The sequence below is a fragment of the Pongo abelii genome, chromosome 2, assembly GCF_028885655.2.
Source record: "Pongo abelii isolate AG06213 chromosome 2, NHGRI_mPonAbe1-v2.0_pri, whole genome shotgun sequence".
Classification (NCBI taxonomy): Eukaryota; Metazoa; Chordata; class Mammalia; order Primates; family Hominidae; genus Pongo; species Pongo abelii.
Window position 1 is genome coordinate 117,581,511 of NC_085928.1, and position 19,501 is coordinate 117,601,011.

At 46.2% G+C, this 19,501-nt stretch overlaps 1 protein-coding gene across 7 annotated transcripts in view; it reads left to right on the top strand.

Annotated features, from left to right (window-relative positions):
- The first annotated feature begins 5,712 nt into the window (after positions 1-5,712).
- Positions 5,713-19,501, top strand: part of TRANK1 (tetratricopeptide repeat and ankyrin repeat containing 1) — a 117,070-nt gene continuing 103,281 nt past the window's right edge. For 4 of the 7 annotated variants that reach the window (XM_054552365.2, XM_054552362.2, XM_054552364.2 and 1 more), the window contains exon 1: positions 5,744-6,023. Coding sequence is in view for 4 of the 7 variants with exons in the window: in XM_054552360.2 (XP_054408335.2) it covers positions 6,001-6,023 (23 nt within the window). In the remaining 3 variants the exon portion in view is untranslated. Of the gene's footprint in view, positions 6,024-19,501 lie in introns of all 7 variants that reach the window. The other 3 variants (XM_054552361.2, XM_024244964.3, XM_054552366.2) reach the window with 2 other exon arrangements.

The window sequence follows — 19,501 nt, forward strand, 5'->3', positions numbered from 1 at the left end:
TTAAAAAATTTGCTGAATCCCAGGGTACCAACTCATTCTGAAACTGGTAAATAAAGGGAGAAAAGCATTTATCCCACTTTTCCTATATGAACTATTTTTCAGGGCAACCAAATGATTGTAGATAGACAGTTCTTTATAAAAGAATTCCAGCAGAAAGAATGATATAATTAGAAAAGTGATTTTTCTTTTTCTTTTCTTTTTTTGAGACAGGGTCTCTTTCTGTTGCCCAGGCTGGAGTGCAATGGCCCCATTATGGCTTACTGTAGCCTTGAACTCCCAGGCTCAAGCTATCCTCCCACCTCAGCCTCCTGAGTGGCTGGGACTGCAGGCTCATGCCACCATGCCCGGCTAATTTTTCTATTTTTTGTAAAGACGGGGTTTCTCCATGTTTCCCAGGCTGGTCTCAAACTCCTGGGCTCAGGTGATCCCTCCCCACCTTGGCCTCCCAAAGTGCTGGGATTACAGGCATGGGATTAGTCAAACCACCATGCCAGGCCTGATTTTTCTTTTTAATGCTTAATTTCTCATGTTTGAGCAGTGGAAGCCCATTTAAGTTGCTTGCAGGATCCTTGGACACAACCCCATTACTCTTTGGTAGCTTCTTTGCTTTCTGGAACAACAAAATGTCCCAAGCTCAACTTGTACATTTCTGCCCCAGACTTAGAATCTTTTTAATTTGCTTTAGAGTCTTGGTTTCTTGTAGAGAAGAATGTTGTTTAGAGATCACTTCCTGTGTGCCAGAGGTGCACATTGTTAATGATCCCAGTAATACCACATCATATCAAAGATGGACAGAATGAATAGAGATAGGAAATAAATCACGAGTCCATGCTGGTATTTCTAATTCAGTTTTCAGATTACAGATTTTTTCCATCAACTTCTTTCATTTTATATTTGTATTTTTCTCTTATATTGAATATCTTGGTTTTGAATGACACATTGTCATAATTAATTATTTGCTTATTCTAATTTACACTCATTACTAAATAATAAAAATATTACTAAGCAATATTTTTAAACAAATGTTTTAAAAATAGAGTACCAATATTACTTAGTAAAAATATGACTATTAAATTCAATATTTTTATTGTTTGTTATCTTTTTCCCTTGGTATACATCCCTGTAGTCAAAATATTATGTCTTAATGTCACTAGAAATAATTTTTGTGTAGTTATACTATCTACTTGATATACAGTTAAGTTTAGTTTGTCTCAGTTTGTTTTCAATTTTAGGAACTGCTTTTTAAAACTTAAATACAACTTCTCAATTATGTTAAATGCATATATGGTTATGGAGCTGAAACTATAAAACAAGGCATATTTAAAGAAGCCTAGCTTCCCTCCTGGTCTCCTCTACCCCTTTCCTTCTTATAACCACGTATCTCAGTTTTTAGTTTTCTTTCCATTGTTTCTTTCAGAAATCATAAGCAAACACATAAAAATACCCACTTCTACTTACTTCAAAGGTAGCATACTATAAACATTCTTCTCATCTAGATTTTTCTCACGTAGCAATATTTCCTGGCCTTCAGCCCACAGTCTTATATAGAGATACTTCTCATTTCTTAGTACAGCTCCACAGTTTCCCACAATGTGGATGTACTATAGTTTATTCAATCAGTTCTTTGTTGATGGATATCTTGTTCCCCACTGTTAGTAATGAGTAGCTAAGCATCTGAGGAAAATCCATAACAAGGGGAACAAAACATAACACAGAAACAGAAAAAGAATCATGGAGAATGGAGCCTATGCAAAAGGAAAAAAAAACCTGATTACCATCTGCAAGGAGATAATAAAAGATATGCAATCATGAAAAGACAATGGGGTACTCCAACAAATGAATGCTCATAGAATAAAAAAGACCTCTTGGAAAAGTTAAAGTATGATATCAGAAACAAAAAACTCATTAAGAAGTGGAAGATAAAGTTGAGAAACTCTCCCAGAAACTAGAGCAAAAAAGGCCAAAAAAGATGGAAAACAGGAGAGAAGTGATTTGAAAATTAAGCAACTGTATCACAGAGATCAGTCCTGGAAGTTCAATATCCTGAATAATAGGATTAAAAAGAGAGAGGGAGAGAAAGAAAATGGAAAAAAAAATCATCAATAAAATAATTCAAGATATTTTCCCAGACTGAAGAGCTTGAGTGTTGAGACTGAAGTAACCCACGCAGTACCCAGTGGAATCAATGAATGGGCCCACATCAAAGAAGATCATTGTGTAATTTCAAAACACTGGGGAGGAAAAGAAGATTCTTCATGCTTCCAGAGATTAAAAAAAGAAGAGGTCCTATAAAAAGATTGGTGACTGATGCTTGAACCCAGGAGGCAGAGGTTGTAGTGAACTGAGACTGCACCATTGCACTCCAGCCTGGGTGACAGAGTGAGACTCTGTCTCTAAATAAATAAATAAGATTGGTGATTGAATGTTTTCAGAATTCCCAACAGCAGTACTGGAAGCTAGAAGTCACTGAAGTAAAAGCTTCAGAATTCTGAAGGAAAATGATTTCTTTTTTTTTTTTTTTGAGACAAAGTCTCCCTCTGTCGCTGAGGCTGGAGTGCAGTGGCATGATCTTGGCTCACCGCAGCCTCCACCTCCTGGGTTCAAGTGATTCTCCTGCCTCAGCCTCCCGAGTAGCTGAGATTACAAGTGCCCACCACCACTCCTGGCTAATTTTTGTATTTTTGGTAGAGACAGAGTTTCGCCATGTTGGCCAAACTGGTCTTGAACTCCTGACCTCGGGTGATCCGCCAGTCTCGGCTTCCCAAAGTGCTGGGATTACAGGTGTGAGCCACCACGCCTGGTAGAAAATGATTTCTAGCTGATAATTTTATACCCAGCCAAACTATATTAAGGATAAAGTTTTCAGACAAGCACAGTCTCAACAATTTTACCTGATTATGCATAAAACTGAGGGGAAAAAAGCTCCAACATCAAGAAGTAGCAATGCAAACGTTATTTAGAGACATGAGCATAGGCATCAAAATAATCAGCTGAAAGACGTAAAAGTGGTTGTTTCTAGGGAAGAAGTCAGGTGGAAGGGAAAAAGGGGCCTGCTCTTTTTATTTATTTATTTTTAATTTTATTTTTATTATTTTTTATTGAGATGGAGTCTCGCTCTGTTACCCAGGGTGGAGTGCAGTGGCATGATCTTGGCTCACTGCAACCTCCACCTCCCGGGTTCAAGCGATTCTCCTGCCTCAGTCTCCAGAGTAGCTGGGATTACAGGCATGCGCCACCATGCCCAGATAATTTTTGTATTTTTAGTAGAGATGGGGTTTTACCATGGTGGTCAGGCTGGTCTTGAACTCCTCACTCAGGGGATCTGCTTATCTGGGACTCCCAAAGTGCTGGGATTACAGGCGTGAGCCACCACGCCTGGCTGAGGCCTGCTCTTTTAACTGTGAATGTATAACTGATAAAAATATAAAAATAGAAGGCAGAGAAGAAACAATTTTAAAAAGAAAGATAACATACTGACGTGACTTTTGAGGATTATGGTGAAGATATCAAAACAAGATGTATGACAACAAGATTTTGAGATGCTTGTGAAAACTAGTGAAAGAGTGGTCAAAGTGTAAAAGGACCTTTTTGGTTTTTTAAAATCCTCTTCTCCTTCACCAATCCCTTGGCTTGCTCTCTTTGATGTAAGAACCTGGCTAGGCTTTCTGGAAGTAGACTTCTTGAAGTTGGCAAAAACAACAACAACAACAAAACAAAATAGCCTCCCAAAACAAAAAGAAAAAAAACCCCAAAACCAACACCAAAAATATCTCCAAAACCAAAAAATACCTCCCAACCAAAAAACCCCAAACCAAAACCAAACCAAACCAAAACCCAAACTGAACAAACCCAAAAATCACAAACAGAAAGAGGTATGCTAGAAGAGGTGGCATGTGCTTTCCTAAATATAGAATTGGGGGATGTTGGGAAAAGTATTGGAGGAAGGATATGGAAAGTATCCTAAAAGTGAAAGGACCAATGATGTCTGGGAAATAGCAAGTAGTCCAACTATTTGGTGGCTAGTAGTGATTCTCAAACTTTGCAGCATGTTATAGTCTTTTAAAAATCCTGATGTGGCTGGGTGTGGTGGCTTGCACCTATAATTCCAGCACTTGGGGAGGCCTAGGTGGGTGGATCACTTGAGGTCAGGAGTTTGAGACCAGCCTGTCTAACATGGTGAAACCCTGTCTCTACTAAAAATATAAAAAATTCAGCTGGGCAAGGCGGCGGGCACCTGTAATCCCAGCTACTCAGGAGGCTGAAGCAGGAGAATCACCTGAACAACAGAGTGAGACTGTCTCAAAAAAAAAAAAAAAAAAAAAAAAAAAATCCTGATGCCCCTGTCAATTAGACAATTTGGGAGTAAAAGCCAAACATACGCGTATTTTTTTTTTTTTTTTGTATTTTTAGTAGAGGTGGGGTTTCTCCATGTTGGACCTCAGGTGATCCGCCTGCCTCAGGCTTCCAAAGTGCTGGGATTACAGGTGTGAGCCACCCCCCGGCCTTGTTTTTGTTAAGCTCCCCAGGTGATTCTATTGTGTAACTAAGGTTGGGAAGCACTGCAGTATAGAGTTTGCATGAGGAAGCTAAGATTGGAAATGTGGGATAAGATTGTGAAGAAGAATCTCAAATGCCCGGCTACCTAACCTGATCTCTAGGAGACAATGGAGTGCCACTGATGGCTTTTGAACTGCACGTGATTCATCCTGATGTTTGGGGAAGATCAATGCACAGAAATCTCTGTGAGATTCTAGAAGCAAGGAGACCACTAGCTAGACTGAGACTAGTTCACAACTCAGAATGACCAGTGGAGAGAAGTACACTGTGTGCCTTAGGTGTGTCCACGTATTACCAAAGCCTCTCTGTTTCGCTGAAATGTGTGGTCCCCCTCGCTAAAGCTCTGGTGGTGTCCTCCCTGCCACCAGGCAGCCTGGTGTGGTGGTCCCCCAGAAGGATGGGCGAACCACCGGGATGCAGTGTAGGCCGAACCTTGCCCCAGGGGAGGGCGGCAGGCTTAGCTCTCTGATTGGGTGGATTCTCTGGCGTGTAGGAAAGTACTCCCAGGCCCAGAGAAGCTGTGAAGACCAAACAGGCTCCCTAGGCCGAGAACCGCTGGGGAGGTAGCAGCCTGAGGTGGTCCTCTCCGACCCACTACTCTGTCGATCATCACTGGGGAGGTGGAAGGACGAGGCAAGATCCTCATTTGGTTGCCTGCCCATTCAGGCCTGTGCGCACTTACTCTCCATGGACACGACGGTGAGCGTGGAGCAGCCCGCGGTCTCGCTGCCCACTTCACTCCCGGACCCCCATCCTTCCCAGAGTGGAGGGACGAGCACATAGTAAGTACTTGATACTCGCCCGACTCCTGAGCTCCTCCTCTGTAGGAGCTAGGGGGCTTGTTCTCCGTACGTCCTTTGTTGGAGGGAGGAACGAGGGAAGGAGAAAAGCCACGCTGAGGCCGTTGGCCGATCACTTTCTTTACCTCCTGGTCAACATTGATGGGCCCCACTAAGGAAAACCGAATTCTCGCATGCCCGAGGAGTGTCGGAGGTGGTTGTGTGCCTAGTCCCTCCTGGTAAAGTGTTCGAAGCACTCGCTTTTCAAAGGCGGCCGAGAGCCATACCATTGGAGCACTCGCTTGCATGATGGGAGACACCAAAACGCCCCTTTTGAACGCGATGACAAACACCCCCTCCCACTTAGCAGCGACGTGCACGTGACAGTTTTTGGGCTCCTCGCAACTACGTGGAAACTTGGAATAGGTCTGCGGCTGCACACCGCCCGGACGCCGGGGTTCCTGCGCCCCCCGCCCCCTCTGATCGCGGCTGGGTAGCCGAGCGGCAGGGAGCTGGGGGCCCCCGAGCGCCGCCTCTGCATTGCGCCGCCCCTGCCCCGGGCTCCGGTAGCTTTCGGGCTTCCGCACTGCCCGCCGCGCCCTGCCCACAGGGAAGCGCTTCCCGAGGCGGCGGCGGTCCTGGTGCGGACCCTCCGGCCGCAGCCATGTGGGACCCGCGGGCAGCTAGGTGCGTAGCGGCGCGGGAAGCACGGGGGCATCTCTGGCCTTCCGGGCCCGCCACCCTTCCTGGCGGGAGGCGGCCGCGCCCGGGGACTGGCGACCCTGAGGTAGCGACCGAACGGGCCCGCCGGGCCATCCCTGTGGGGCCCACAGCCATCTAGGTGCAGACCCGAGCCAGTCGCGCAGGGTCGGTCGCGGGGGACGGCTCCGGCCTTTCCGGTCCGGAGGGACCAGGGCACGCGCTGCGACAGGACTGCGGCGGCGCGCGGCCTGCCTAGCTCCCACCCCGGCATCGAAGCCCCAGCTCTCGGGCCCACCTCCGCATCCTCGGGGGTTCCCGGGGGCTGCCGACACGTTCCTGACCAGCGAACGCGCCCCCGGGGCAAGCACTCTTGGCGGGCAGGCGCCCGGGAGCGGAGCACAGCGGTGCAAGGGAACCGTACCAGGCGGGAAGGGCGAAATTTGCGGGGAACTTGGAGCGCGCTGGCCTCTTCCCGGCAGTAGGAGGCCTTCTTCCCTGCCCGCCCGATTGAGGGCTGCTGGGCTGGCTCAAACTGGACTGCACGGTCCATCAGCCTGGGCTCATCGAGTCTAGGGGCAAGATAGTAGTAGGGACCCAAGGCCGGGAAGCGGAGCCCTTAGAAGCCGTTGCTTCTGCCTCGGAGCGTTTCCGAACCGGAGCTCGGAGTCTGTTGCCTGGGAGGGGCGTTGTGTTTCCTCCCAACTCCCTGTCTCCGTCCCGCGGGGAGCCCTGTGCACTTGGAACCCGGCTGAGATAGAGCCCATCTTTGGCGTGCAGCGCGAGCCACCTTTTCTCCCAGATCGGGGTGTTTCTGGGCAGTTGAAAGCTTTGGTGCTTCCTAGGAAAATTTTTATGGAAGTGTGCAATTTGGAAAATTAAAGAAAAAAAAATTTAAGAAACAGAAAGAGAATAGGGCTGTGAGGTCTCTAGTCCCCCGATCTGCTCCAGTCCAGTTGCTGCTGGCTCAATTAGTCCTTATGCGGGAAGGAATAGCTGGGATTAAAGCCTTGTGTTCCCAGTGTAGGTATGCTCTCCTGCTCCCTCGTGCTGAGCGTTTTGGGTTCCAGGATCCTTTTTGATATAAGGCTGTTATCCGGATGGCATCCTGTTTGGTCCTTTATAGAAAAAAAAAAGTACTACCGTGTGTGTGTTGGAGGGCGGGGGCGGTGGTCAGGAGTTTGTTTCAACTGTTTTCCAGGCAGGTCTGTTTTGTAGGATCGCAGGATAGGTGCTTGAGTTCATATGCTCTTTGTTGGCTTTTGCATCCTCTGCGGAGGGTGGGGGGTGTGTAGAGGTGGGATAGGTGTGTGTGGCATTCACTCCCAGAGTCGCATCCCACTGCCACTGGCCTATGTATGGGTTTCTAAGTCTTTTTTCGATCAAGACCCACACCCACCCACCTATATGTATATAATGTATATATACATAATATGTGTGTAATATTATATATACATATATATATACACACACACATACACATGTAAAATTGCAGCAAGAGCTTCATGGTATAGTTATTCTTTCTACAGGGTGAACTACAATGATATTTTCCATTCTATTCCCTCCCCCCACCCCTCACCAGAGGGATTCTTGCTCTGTCACCCAGGCTGGAGTGCAGTGAGGCGATCTCGGCTCACTGCAGCCTCCGCCTCCTGGGTTCAAGCGATTCTCCTGCCGCAGCCTCCGAAATAGCTGGGATTACGGGGGCCGGGGGTGGGGCGCCACCACGCCTGACTAATTTTTGTATTTTTAGTGGAGACGGTGTTTCGCCATGTTGGCCATGCTGGTTTCAGACTCCTGATCTCAAGTGATCCACCCGCTTCCGCCTCCCAGAGTGCTGGGATTACATGCCAGAGCCACCACGCCGGCCCATTCTATGTTTTTTTTTGTTTGTTTGTTTGTTTTTTTTTTTTTTAAAAGCGGGTCGTAAATTGTTAACTTCACTTTATGACCGACTGACTAGCTTTATGGGGCAACTGCAGGTTCTGTTTCCACCACTCTCCCAGAGTATGAGGAGACTCAGCATTTCACTGGGGAATTGACTTTGGAAGTGAGGACTTGCTGTAGGAGAGATGAAGTAGACTGAAATTCATACTTGAGTGATTAGAATACTGTAGGACATGGCTGTGTGGTTCAAGCCAGTACCATCTACAAAGACAGACCGCAGATGCTTCTGGTTACTTTGGTTCTGGCTATGTGTCCACAGAGAGCTGGCCTCCTGCATGGATCCCAGTGGGGCCTGGTGTAAATGCTAGGGAGGTAGGGGCATATTAGCTCCTGTTCTTTTTTTTTTTTTTTTTTGAGGAAGAAGAAAGGAAGATGCTGCAACCCTACTGCAAACTTGGATTCATAGTTTTCTAAAACGATTTTTTGGGTCTTGTCTCAGAATTTCACAGCTGCAATCAAGAGCTGGACCATGATCATTTTATAGATGAAGAAATTAAGGCCCAGAAAGGCCATAACTTGTTAGTCATTACCAACAAGTTAGTGTTAGATCTGGGATTAGACAACTTATCTCTTGACTTCCCAGTCCATGGCTCTCAGGAACCAAATAGAGACTGGCCTTGTGGAAATATTAAACTTCTATTTGTTGGTTGCTTCTGTTTTCCTGAAGTTACTACCAGAGACCCATTTCTATAGTATATGCCCTCATTATTTTATCTTTGCTTGTGGGGATGAAGATTATTTTAGCAGCCAAGTAGAGCCTGCAGACCTCCTGTTTGGGGAAGGTAAAGTGATCTGAAGAGGAGGATTTTAAGAACTGAAGTGGAGGTTGAGGTGTGGGCCTCTCTGGCCATTATCAAGTATGTGGTGTTGGTTTTCTTGACCTTGAGGAATGAACCCTCCACTGCCTTTCCAGATGGGGAGGTGGGGCTGACATGTCAGTGCCTTGCCCTCAGAGTGACCGCAGGCTCATTGCTTTTAAAACAAATTTCCTTGGAGTGCCGCCTGAGGTTCCCAAGGCCAAAAGCACCCTTGTAAGAAATCTTTACAGGAAAGAAAGACTTGGGGCAGCAAAGATGACACTGTAACAGTTACAGCAAAGACTGATAGTTGGGCCGGTTACAGCGATGTGGAGAATGGTTAAGTTTACGCTTTAAAAAAGAAAGTATTGAGCCAGATAAACAGGCATCTTTGGAACACAAAAATGTCACAGTGCCCAGCCAAGAGTGATTACTCCTTTGGTCACTCCTTAGGTTAGCAAGGTTCATTCTGCCAGAGCAGACATTTTTCTTGGTCTAAAATTGCATAAGTATTGCCTTGTTTGTTTTTGTTGAAAATCTGGAAATGTGAATGACCTTTGCCTAAGATACCCTGGACTCCGTTTACCTGAATCAATTCCATCTTTTGCTTAGATGTTGAGCCTCAGTGTCAGTGCCTACCCTGTGCTCACCATAGTATACTTGTCTGAGCTCCTGTGAGCCTGGTGGGCTGGTGGGACTCCCTGTGTGTCTTTTGGAGCCAAGCCAACTCTGGGTTTAGCTGTATCTGTCTTTGAAGTTCCAGCAACATTTTGATTGGGATGTTTTTATTTTTTAAGCACTGGGTCCTCCTAGCACTTGGAAAGAGGGCAGTATTCCCAGTCCTAAAAATCAGTGATGGATTTTGGAGGAAACCAGGCCAGTAGTGCACAACACATAAAATATAGAGAATTATAGCACTATATTGGGTGATCTTCATTCATTGGGGCAAGAATGCTCAGACAGCAGCCTTGACCTTGGATGGGCTCATTCTTCATGTTCAGCTGTGGCCACCAGGGCAATCATTTTTGCTCACCCTTAGACTAGCTCATCTTCTGCCCATGAAGGTCCACTCTACCTGGAGGCTCAATCATTGATGACTTCTAGGGACTCATTGGCCTGAACTCATTGGCCAGGTACTAAGGCCATCTATAATCTGGCCCCCAGACTGTTTCTCTAATATGGTCTTTCTTCTTGCCTTTTCTCACCCCTTCTTGCTTTTTGTTTTTCAAGTCAGTTCTGCTCCTCAGACATATCCAAGGGTCCGTATTGGGTATGGAGGATGTAAATATATAAGACATAGGCTCTGCTAATTGTGATAGAACAGAGTTAATGTCATGTAGACCTGTGGGAAAGGATTAGTGGAGGTGCAGATAAGCACTCTAAGAGACTTGCCAGCCCCTGAATCCTTCCCAGAAGTATGGGAGGTCAGTTTTGAGCTGTACCTAAACAGGTGGAGAGCACTTCTAGCAGGCAGATTAGGGTTGCCAGGTGGGAGAGAGGGACATTCCAGGTTAAAGGAGCAGCTTCTTTTTTTTTTTTTGAAGCAGAGTCTCGGTCTGTCGCCCAGGCTGGAGTGCAGTGGCACGATCTCGGCTCACTGCCAGCTCTGCTTCCTGGGTTCACGCCATTCTCCTGCCTCAGCCTCCCGAGTAGCTAGGACTACAGGCTCCTGCCACCACGCCTGGCTAATTTTTTTGTACTTTTTTTAGTAGAGACAGGGTTTCACCGTGTTAGCCAGGATGGTCTCGATCTCCTGACCTCGTGATCCACCCGCCTCGGCCTCCCAAAGTGCTGGGATTACAGGCTTGAGCCACTGCGCCCAGCCAAGGAGCAGCTTCTTACTAAGAATAATGGTAGGCCAGGCGCGGTGGGTCATGCCTGTAATCCCAGCAGTTTGGGAGGCTGAGGCGGGTAGATCACCTGAGGTCTGTAGTTCGAGACCAGCCTGGCCAACATGGTGAAACCCTGTCTCCATTAAAAAATAAAAAAATTAGCCAGGCATGGTGGTGCACACCTGTAGTCCTAGCTACTCAGGAGACTGAGGCAGGAGAATCACTTGAACCCGGGAGGTGGAGGTTGCAGTGAGCTGAGATTGCACCACTGCACTCAAGCCTGGGCTACAGAGCATGACTCCGTCTCAAAAGAAAAAAAAAAGTGAACAAAAGGGCTTGGACCCTAAACATCAACATCATAATAATAGTTTACCCTGTGCCAGGCTCTGTGTTAATTGTGTTTCATATATTATTGTATTTAATTCCCACATAAATATTTTGGGCAAGTACCATTTTACAGATGTACCTGTACTGGAATGTGAGCTTCATGAAGGGGCAGCAGTGTTTTTTGTTATTGTTGCTGTTTCACATAGCTCAAGCATCTAGCAGAGTACCTGGTACACAGTAGGCACCAATCAATATTTGTTGACTGTGTGAGGAAACAAGGAGTCCAGTCATGTATGTGATACTGTCTTTGTTTTCCAGTAAGGAAACTGAGGCCTAGAAATTAAGTGAATTTACCACCTGACACCAGGCCTGGAAGAAAGAACAGTGGGACTTGATCCCAGATTTCTGGATTTTCTCTTCTATGAGGAAAACACTCATATCCTTATATCTTCCTTTTGGGACTAGTCCCAGCCCTGTTAACACTGCTGTGCAAAGTCACGTGAATGGGAGGGAGCCACATGAATTTGTGGTCATGCGGCTAAAACATGGTGGGCACAGGGTGTTAGAGAATACTGGAAAGGTAAGTAGAGGGGTGTGTGTGTGTGTGTGTGTGTATGTTAGAATGGGAATCTGAACTATTTGGGCTTTATTCTACATGAGGGTAGAGGCCATGGAAAATGTGTTTGTGTGCCTGTGTATACACACAGCTCTGTGTTATTTATTTATTCATTAATTTTTGAGACGTGGTTTCGCTCTGTTGCCCACGCTGGAGTACAGTGGTGCGATCTCAGCTCACTGCATCCTCCACCTCTTGGGTTCCAGCGATTCTCCTGCCTCAGACTCTCAAGTAGCTGCGATTACCAGCATGTATCACAACACCCGACTAATTTTTGTATTTTTTTTTTTTGAGACGGAGTCTCGCTCTGTTGCCCAGGCTGGAGTATGGTGGCATGATCTAGGCTCACTGCAGCCTCTGCCTCCTGGGCGCAAGTGATTCTCCTGCCTCAGCCTCCTGAGTAGCTGGGACTATAGGCACGCACCACCACCCTCTGCTAATTTTTTTGTATTTTGGTAGAGATCAGGTTTCACCATGTTTCCCAGGCTGGTCTCGAACTCCTGAGCTCAGGCAATCCGCCCACCTCGGCCTCCTAAAGTGCTGGGATTACAGGTGTGAGCTATCACACCCGGCCAGCTCTGTGTTTTATTTAGAAGTTTTGATTCTGGAGGCTGGGAGTGTGGATAAATACATCTTTCGGCCTGGCCAAAGTCCACAGTTTTTTCAAGGTAAACTTCAAGTCTCTATGTATGTATCAGGAAACTATGAACTAGTGTTAGAACAGAGGCTAGAATGGCTGGGGCTGGTGGCTCACGCCTGTAATCCCAGCACTTTAGGAGGCTGAGGTGGGTGGATCACGAGGTCAGGAGTTTGAGACCAGCCTGGCCAACATGGTGAAACCCTGTCTCTACTAAAAATACAAAAATTAGCTGGGCGTGGTGGTGGGCACCTGTAATCCCAGCTACTCAGGAGGCTGAGGCTGGAGAATCGCTTGAACCCAGGAGGCGGAGGTTGCAGTGAGCCGAGACCAGGCTACTGCACTCCAGCTTGGGTGACAGAGAGAGACTCCCTCTCAAAAAAACAAAACAAACAAACAAAAACCAGAGGCTAGAACTCCGATCCTCCCAGTGCTGTTAAGGGGCCACCCTTCAGATGTCCTTGTCCATGGGAGATTGTTTTGTCTATGGGGAGTTCCTGGACACCTCCAGACCCTCCCCATGCAGCAGTGAACGGTGTTTTCACCTCTCTGCTGGGTTTGACTTGCCCCTCAGATTGAGGAGGAAGCAAATTGCTGTGGTCTTGGGATTGGGAGGTGGAATGAAGGGCATTAGTTAGCATTTAAATGCTACATAGAGGCTTGGAAAAGGTTCTGGGTGGGGAGATGCCTGGGCTGTTATTATCAAAGCCCAAGTTCTCCTTTGATTAGAAAACATCTTTGTTTAATGGCTGTCACTGGAGTGCCTGGTGTACTCCCTTTTCGGGGCTGCTCCCAACTTCATAGCTCCTGGGACACTCTGCATAAACTATGGGGGCCATGAAGGAAAAATGGCAGTTATTGGGCAGCCTGGGCCTAGCACAGATACCTAAGTCAAGATTTATGAGTAATCTGTGGTTGCCTGATGCTTAACTAAATCATTTGTCTTGAGACAGTGTGGAATGCTAACTTATTGGTTATTCTTTGGGCTGGCTTTTGCAGAAATTTGATTTTAATTTTAAAGGCCCCTTTTCTGATTTTCCCAATAACCTTTACTCTTTGTACACCTCTTCTGTCCTATGGCTTGTTAACACAGATTTTTATATCAGACTTAAGTTTGTTCCTTGCTTGGAGAAGTCCCTTCATTTTGTGTAAATCTATTTCCTGATCTGTGAAATTGGGATATTTGTAACTCTTGGCATTCTTAAAGACATTCAGTGAGAAGATGCTTGAGATGGGTTTAGGACAGGGCTGGGCACATAGTAAGTGCTGAATACATTTTACTTGTTATCATGCAGCTGCCTTAAACTATTCATCCAAATAATGATCTGGAAAAACAATAGCCTGTGGCACACTGAGGAGAAATCATGTGTCTACCACTAGCTACACAAACGGAGGGATGCCTTAGGGTCTCCTCTTTGGAGGTTGAATGACTGAGACTCCACTTCAGACCCAGAAGTTGAAATTGATCTGTCTTTGCCATTTATTTATTTATATATTTTTTGAGACGGAACCTAGCTCTGTCACCCAGGCTGGAGTGCAGTGGCATGATCTCGGCTCACTGCAACCTCCGCCTCCCAGGCTCAAGCAATTCTGCCTCAGCCTCCAGAGTAGCTGCAATTACAGACATGTGCCACCATGCCTGGCTAATTTTTGTATTTTTAGTAGAGACAGGATTTCATCATGTTGGCCAGGCCGGTCTCGAACTTCTGACCTCAGGTGATCCACCTGCCTCAGTCTCCCAAAGTGCTGGGATTACAGGCGTGAGCCATCATGCCGGCCTGTCTGCCCTTTAGCAGTATTTCTTGAGCATTTTCCTGGCTTGGTTTTAGGGAGTTGGAACCATCATCTGTCTTTCAAGGCCCATCTCATCTGCACACTGTCCATGACTAAAATGTGGGGCGAGGCTCTCTGTTCATCCTTCCTCGACAATGGCTGTTTTTAGTCTGAGTTTACACGCTTCATCCTTTTTTTTTTTGAGTTAAAATGTTCCTCCTTTTGTGAAATTATTGGGGCAGTAGTTGGTACTTTTTAAAAAAGTTCTTTTTTGGCAAAATTAAGTGTTGGCAACCCTATCTTAGATTCCCTTCAATTTCCTTTTTTTTTTTTTCTTTTTTTGAGACAGAAGGTCTCACTCTGTCACCCAGGCTGGAGTGCAGTGGTGCGATCACAGCTCACTGCAGCCTTGACCTCTTCCGTCTCAAATGATCCTCTCACCTCAGCCTCTTGAGTAGCTGGGACTACAGGCATACACCACCATGCCTGGCTAACTTTTAATTTTTTTGTAGAGATGTGATCTCGCTATGTTGCCCAGGCTGGTATTGAATTCCTGGCCTCAAGCCATCCTTCCACTTTGGCCTCCTGAAGTGCTGGGATTACAGGCGTGGGCCACCACCCTATCCCTTTTCTTTTTTTGTGTGTGCAAATTTTACTGTTCTCCAGTTCCAAAAAGCTAGGAACTACTGATCCTCCAGGATTGTTCTTAGCTTTTAGCATTTTTCAAATCTCCAGGACTAGAATTGCTCACGGGGATATGTTACCTCGTTTGCTGACCATTAGATTCTCAATAGGTGCTTATTAATTTGTATACATCTTTTTCCTTTGTTTTCCCCAAGTAGCAAAACCACCTGGCTTTACAGGAAATGGCCAGAAATCCAATACCACCAGTGAAATAATCTAGTTTGAATTAAATCCCCAAACTTTTATTCCTTTTCTAGTCCTCCAGCTTAATCATCTGCCTCTGATAAGTAAGAAGTGGCCAGAGAATCATTTATTCATGTAACAAATGCTGAGCCCTTGGGTTGCAGAAATAGTAAGACTTACTAAGACTTAGTTTTTGCGTTAAGAATTCAGGCTTCGGCCACGTGCGGTGGCTCACACCTGTAATTCCAGCCCTTTGGGAAGCCGAGATGGGCGGATCACCTCAGGTCAGGAGTTCAAGACCAGCCTGACCAATATGAAACCACGTCTCTACTAAAAATACAAAAATTAGCCGAGTGCGGTGACATGTGCCTGTAATCCCAGCTACTCAGGAGGCTGAGACAGGAGAATCACTTGAACCCGGGAGACAGAGGTTGCAGTGAGTTGAGATTGCGCCATTGCATTCCAGCCTGGGCAACGAGAGCAAAACTCCATCTCAAAAAAAAAAAAAAAAAAAAAAAGAATTCAGGCTTCTAGGGAAAGCAGTAAAACAAATTAGTGTCTGGCACAGAGCTGTTGAGACCAGCACAGTGCCCCAAACATAGAGGCAGGGTGGGAAGTATATGGCAAAAGAACGAGTAAATCATAATTCAGGGGATTAAGTGGTATAAAAGCTACACACAGAACCTTATAGAGGTGCGTTAAGAGCAGCAGCAGTGACTGAGGCCCCTCACAGGCCACAGGGTGGGCATGCAGGGAGACCATGAGGTTTGGAGGGGGTTAAAGTGGAGGGAGGGAGAAGGGCCCAGAGAATCTGCAAGTCCCTTGGGGAAGAGCTGATGTTCATAGAAATTGTGCTGGGAGGCAGATGGGGTTGGGGGCCTGGGTGATCTTGGGGTCTTTTTTAACCTGGACACATAGCACATGATCTGATGGTCTTGGGGACTGTCTTACAGATTGTGGTGAAGAGGCCACGCTGGAGCTGGGTGAGGGTGGGCCAGGGAGAGCAATGAAAAGGCCAATTTCCAGCCTGGCAAGGAAGATACCTCTGGAAGGTGTGTGTGAACCCAACTCAGGGATAGCTATTCTGGGGCCTGCATGCCTCCTAAGGGAGGCAAGCTGGGAATGAGCTCAAGAACAGCTGACTGTGTGTCTTTGGCTTGTTGTTTTCTAGTTAGGACATTCTGGATGCTTGTGCTTAAATGCACAAGTTGATTTTTGGCCCAAGTCTTTGTTGTCATGTAAACTGGGAATGGCACATAGGATTCATCTGGGGCGTGAACTTGTGGCCACCTGGAATGAATGTTTCACCTGAGGCCTTGTCAGGTACTGCAGGAAGGAATACTGTGGCCAGAGATACCCAGGGTGGGGTGAGGGTAGGACACCCCTGGTATTATAGACCCTTGTCTAATGTGCAGCTGTAGAGAAGGATGAAACAGGCAGGTCACTTTTCCTTGCTTCCCTCCTTTTTAATGAATGAGAGGAAAAACAACTCAAACGATTTAGACAGAAGGAGGAAAGTTCTTGAAGGGTGCTTAGTAACCAAGGAAGGGGTAGGCAGCAGCTGGGCCTCAGGGCAATGGAATGTGGAATTTGGGGGCTGTAGGAGCCCCGCTTTCTGCCTTTCTTTTCTCTGGGTACAGGCATTATATTCTTTTACCCCAGAAGTTGGCTTCTTCTCAGGGTAGGAAGTAAAGCTGCAACCCTCTGGAGCCTCCTATCTCAGTTTCCAACACAAGGGGACTCTTCCCAAAGTTCTAGTTAAGAAACTCTCAGGAAAGGGCCTTGTCCTGGCAGGTCTGGCCCATGGAGCACACACAAGGGCCTGGCCTGCCTCTGTGTACCTTGGCTGTCCCCTGGAAGGCCTTTGCAGTGAGCTGAGCAGCCATCTAGAGCATGCCCACCATGGTGACATTGCCCTCCAGCTGAAAAGGGTTTCTTAGGGCCCCTGAGCAAGTGCCCTGTTTCCTAAAGGAACAATCACAGTGGAAAGAGTTGGGGTCATTTCCAGACATCACAGTGCTGACCTGTCCCACCCCTCATCCTCACAGCCTATCTTAGCTTGGGAAGTGGGGCAAGGTCTTGAGTTCCACAGACTTTCTCAGCTGTAGCTGCTTAATTGATTAGTAATTTCAGGGAACCCCTTTGAAAAACAGACAAATACTAGGGCTATGTTTTTACCAAATATTTTCTCCTTACTGGGTAAACAAAGCAAAGGTTCTGTAAATGTTGCAGGGATTACACTCAAATAACATGCAGGGATCACCATGGCCCATATGCCAGTAACCTGAAACACCATGAACCAGAGGCAAGCCCTGGGATCTAGGCCTGTCTTTCCTGCCCACCCAGAAATGGCAGGTGACAGGTAGCATGGACCAGGGTGCTGGGGTGGACGCTAGGAGATAAGCCTGGGTTTCACCTCTGGTGCTCATTGCTGTGTGGCCTGGCTCAAGGCCCCCTAATCTCTGAGCTTTGGGTTCCTTGCTCTAGAAATTGTAGTCCAACCGTCTCACTTTTTTTGGGAATAACATTCAAAATCCTAAGGAGATTGAACACTCAAACAGAGGATTCTTAGCAAAGCAATTTTACTTTGTGCAGAGGGGTGCCTCCTTGGCCAGTCGCCATGACAGCACACCTGAACAAAGGGGCACGAGAGCCTTTATTCCTGATGCAAGTGCGCCTGTACCCTTTCCCCATTGGCCGGGTTCGGGCCGTAAATTCTAAACTAATCCCGGTTGGCTAAACATTTGAACTTTTTTAAGATAAGGTGGGCACGTAAGGGAGAGAGGGGAAAGGGGAAGGGGTGTCTTCAATGAGCTAGAGAGCTAGTCTTCTTTCCAAATAAGGAAAGGAATGTGAGCTAGTACTGATAACGCCTGGTACTGTGGCGTGTCTGGGCATGTAACAAAGACAGAAAGGAAGAAAAAAAGAGAAAAAGGGGTTTGGGGGGTACTATGAATTAAAGAATAAAGGATTGATCAGGCTATTTGAAGAGAAACCTCATCATATCCCACACTTTATTGAATGTTTTCTATTTATATGATTCTGTGAATATATTCAGAGTGGTGGTGTATTAGTTTCTTAGGGCTGCAGTAACAAATTACCACAAATTAGATGATGTAAAACAACAGAAAAATGTACTCTCTCATAGTTCAGTAGCATTCTTCCCATTCCCAGATCTGCTCCCCAAAGATCACTGCTCTTATTAGTTTGTTAAGTCAGAAATCTCTCTATAGATGAAATGTAGGTACACACATACATCCTTAAGCTTTTCAACTCGCTAAGTTGCTCTCCAAATTACTCTCCAGTTTGCTTTATTCATTTTAATCGCATATTTTGACAGTCTGATAGCTCTAACTCATAGTTTTTGTGTGTGTGTGTTTGTTTGTTTGAGATGGAGTTTCGCTCTGTTGCCCAGGCTGGAGTGCAGTGGTGCGATCTCGGCTCACTGCAACCTCCACCTCCCAGGTTCAAGCGATTCTCCTGCCTTAGACTCCCGAGTAGCTGGGATTACAGGCACCACACCTGGCTAGTTTTGCATTTTTAGTAGAGATGGGGTTTCACCACATTGGCCAGGCTGGTCTCGAACTCCTGATCTCAAGTGATCCACCCATCTCTGCCTCCCAAAGTGCTGGGATTACAGGTGTGAGCCACTGCACTCAGCTGTGCATTTAACATTTCTATAGACAGATGCTGTACTGTTTTATCCTGCTATGGCAGTATGTGAGTGAATCTCTACCCATAACCATGTTGATTTAAAGTATTTTCAGTGCCTTTTGATATATAGGAGTTTGTAATTTTCATGGATTCATGTCTGTTACTTTCTTTATGATTTCTGCTTTTGGTATCATTAGAATGACCTCAAATGTGAAGATTACATAAAACTGCACTAAAGCTCTTTTGAATTTATGTAATTCAAGAATCTAACAACATATAAAAAGGTTATGAAGAAAAGTCTCTCTCCTGTGTTCTCTGCCCCACCCTCCCAATAAGGGTAAATAATTTTATTTCTAGTGGATCCTTCCAGATTTTTTTTTTAAGAGACAGATTTTCTGGCTCCGTCACCTAGGCTGCAGTGCAGTGGTGCGATCATAGCTCACTGTAACCTCAAACTTCTAGGCTTAAATGATCCTCCCACCTTGGCCTCCCAGAGTGCTGGGATTACAAGTGTGAGCCACCACACCTGGCCCAGAATTTCTTTATGCATATATAAGCAAATGCAAATATATATTCTTTCTTTCTTTTTGTGACAGGGTCTTGCTGTGTTGTCCAGCCTGTAGTGCAGTGACGTGATCATGGCTAACTGCAGCCTTGACCTGGGCTCAAGTGATCCTTCTGCCTCAGCCTCTCGAGTAGTTGGGACTATAGGTGTGTGCCACCATGCCCAGCTAATTTTTGCATTTTTTGTAGAGATGAGGTCTCACTGTGTTGCCCAGGCTGGTCTGGAACTCCTGGGCTCAAGTGATCTACCCGCCTTCGTTCTCCAGAGTGCTGGGATTACAGGCATGAGCCACTGCACTTTGTTGCAAGTATTAATATATATTCTTATTCAGCCTCTCTCTTCCTTTCTGTACAAAAGGGAATGTAATATACACACTGTTCTGCATTTGCTTTTTCAAATATATTTTGGAGGTTATCCTAGATCAATATACAGAACCGTCTTCATTCTTTTT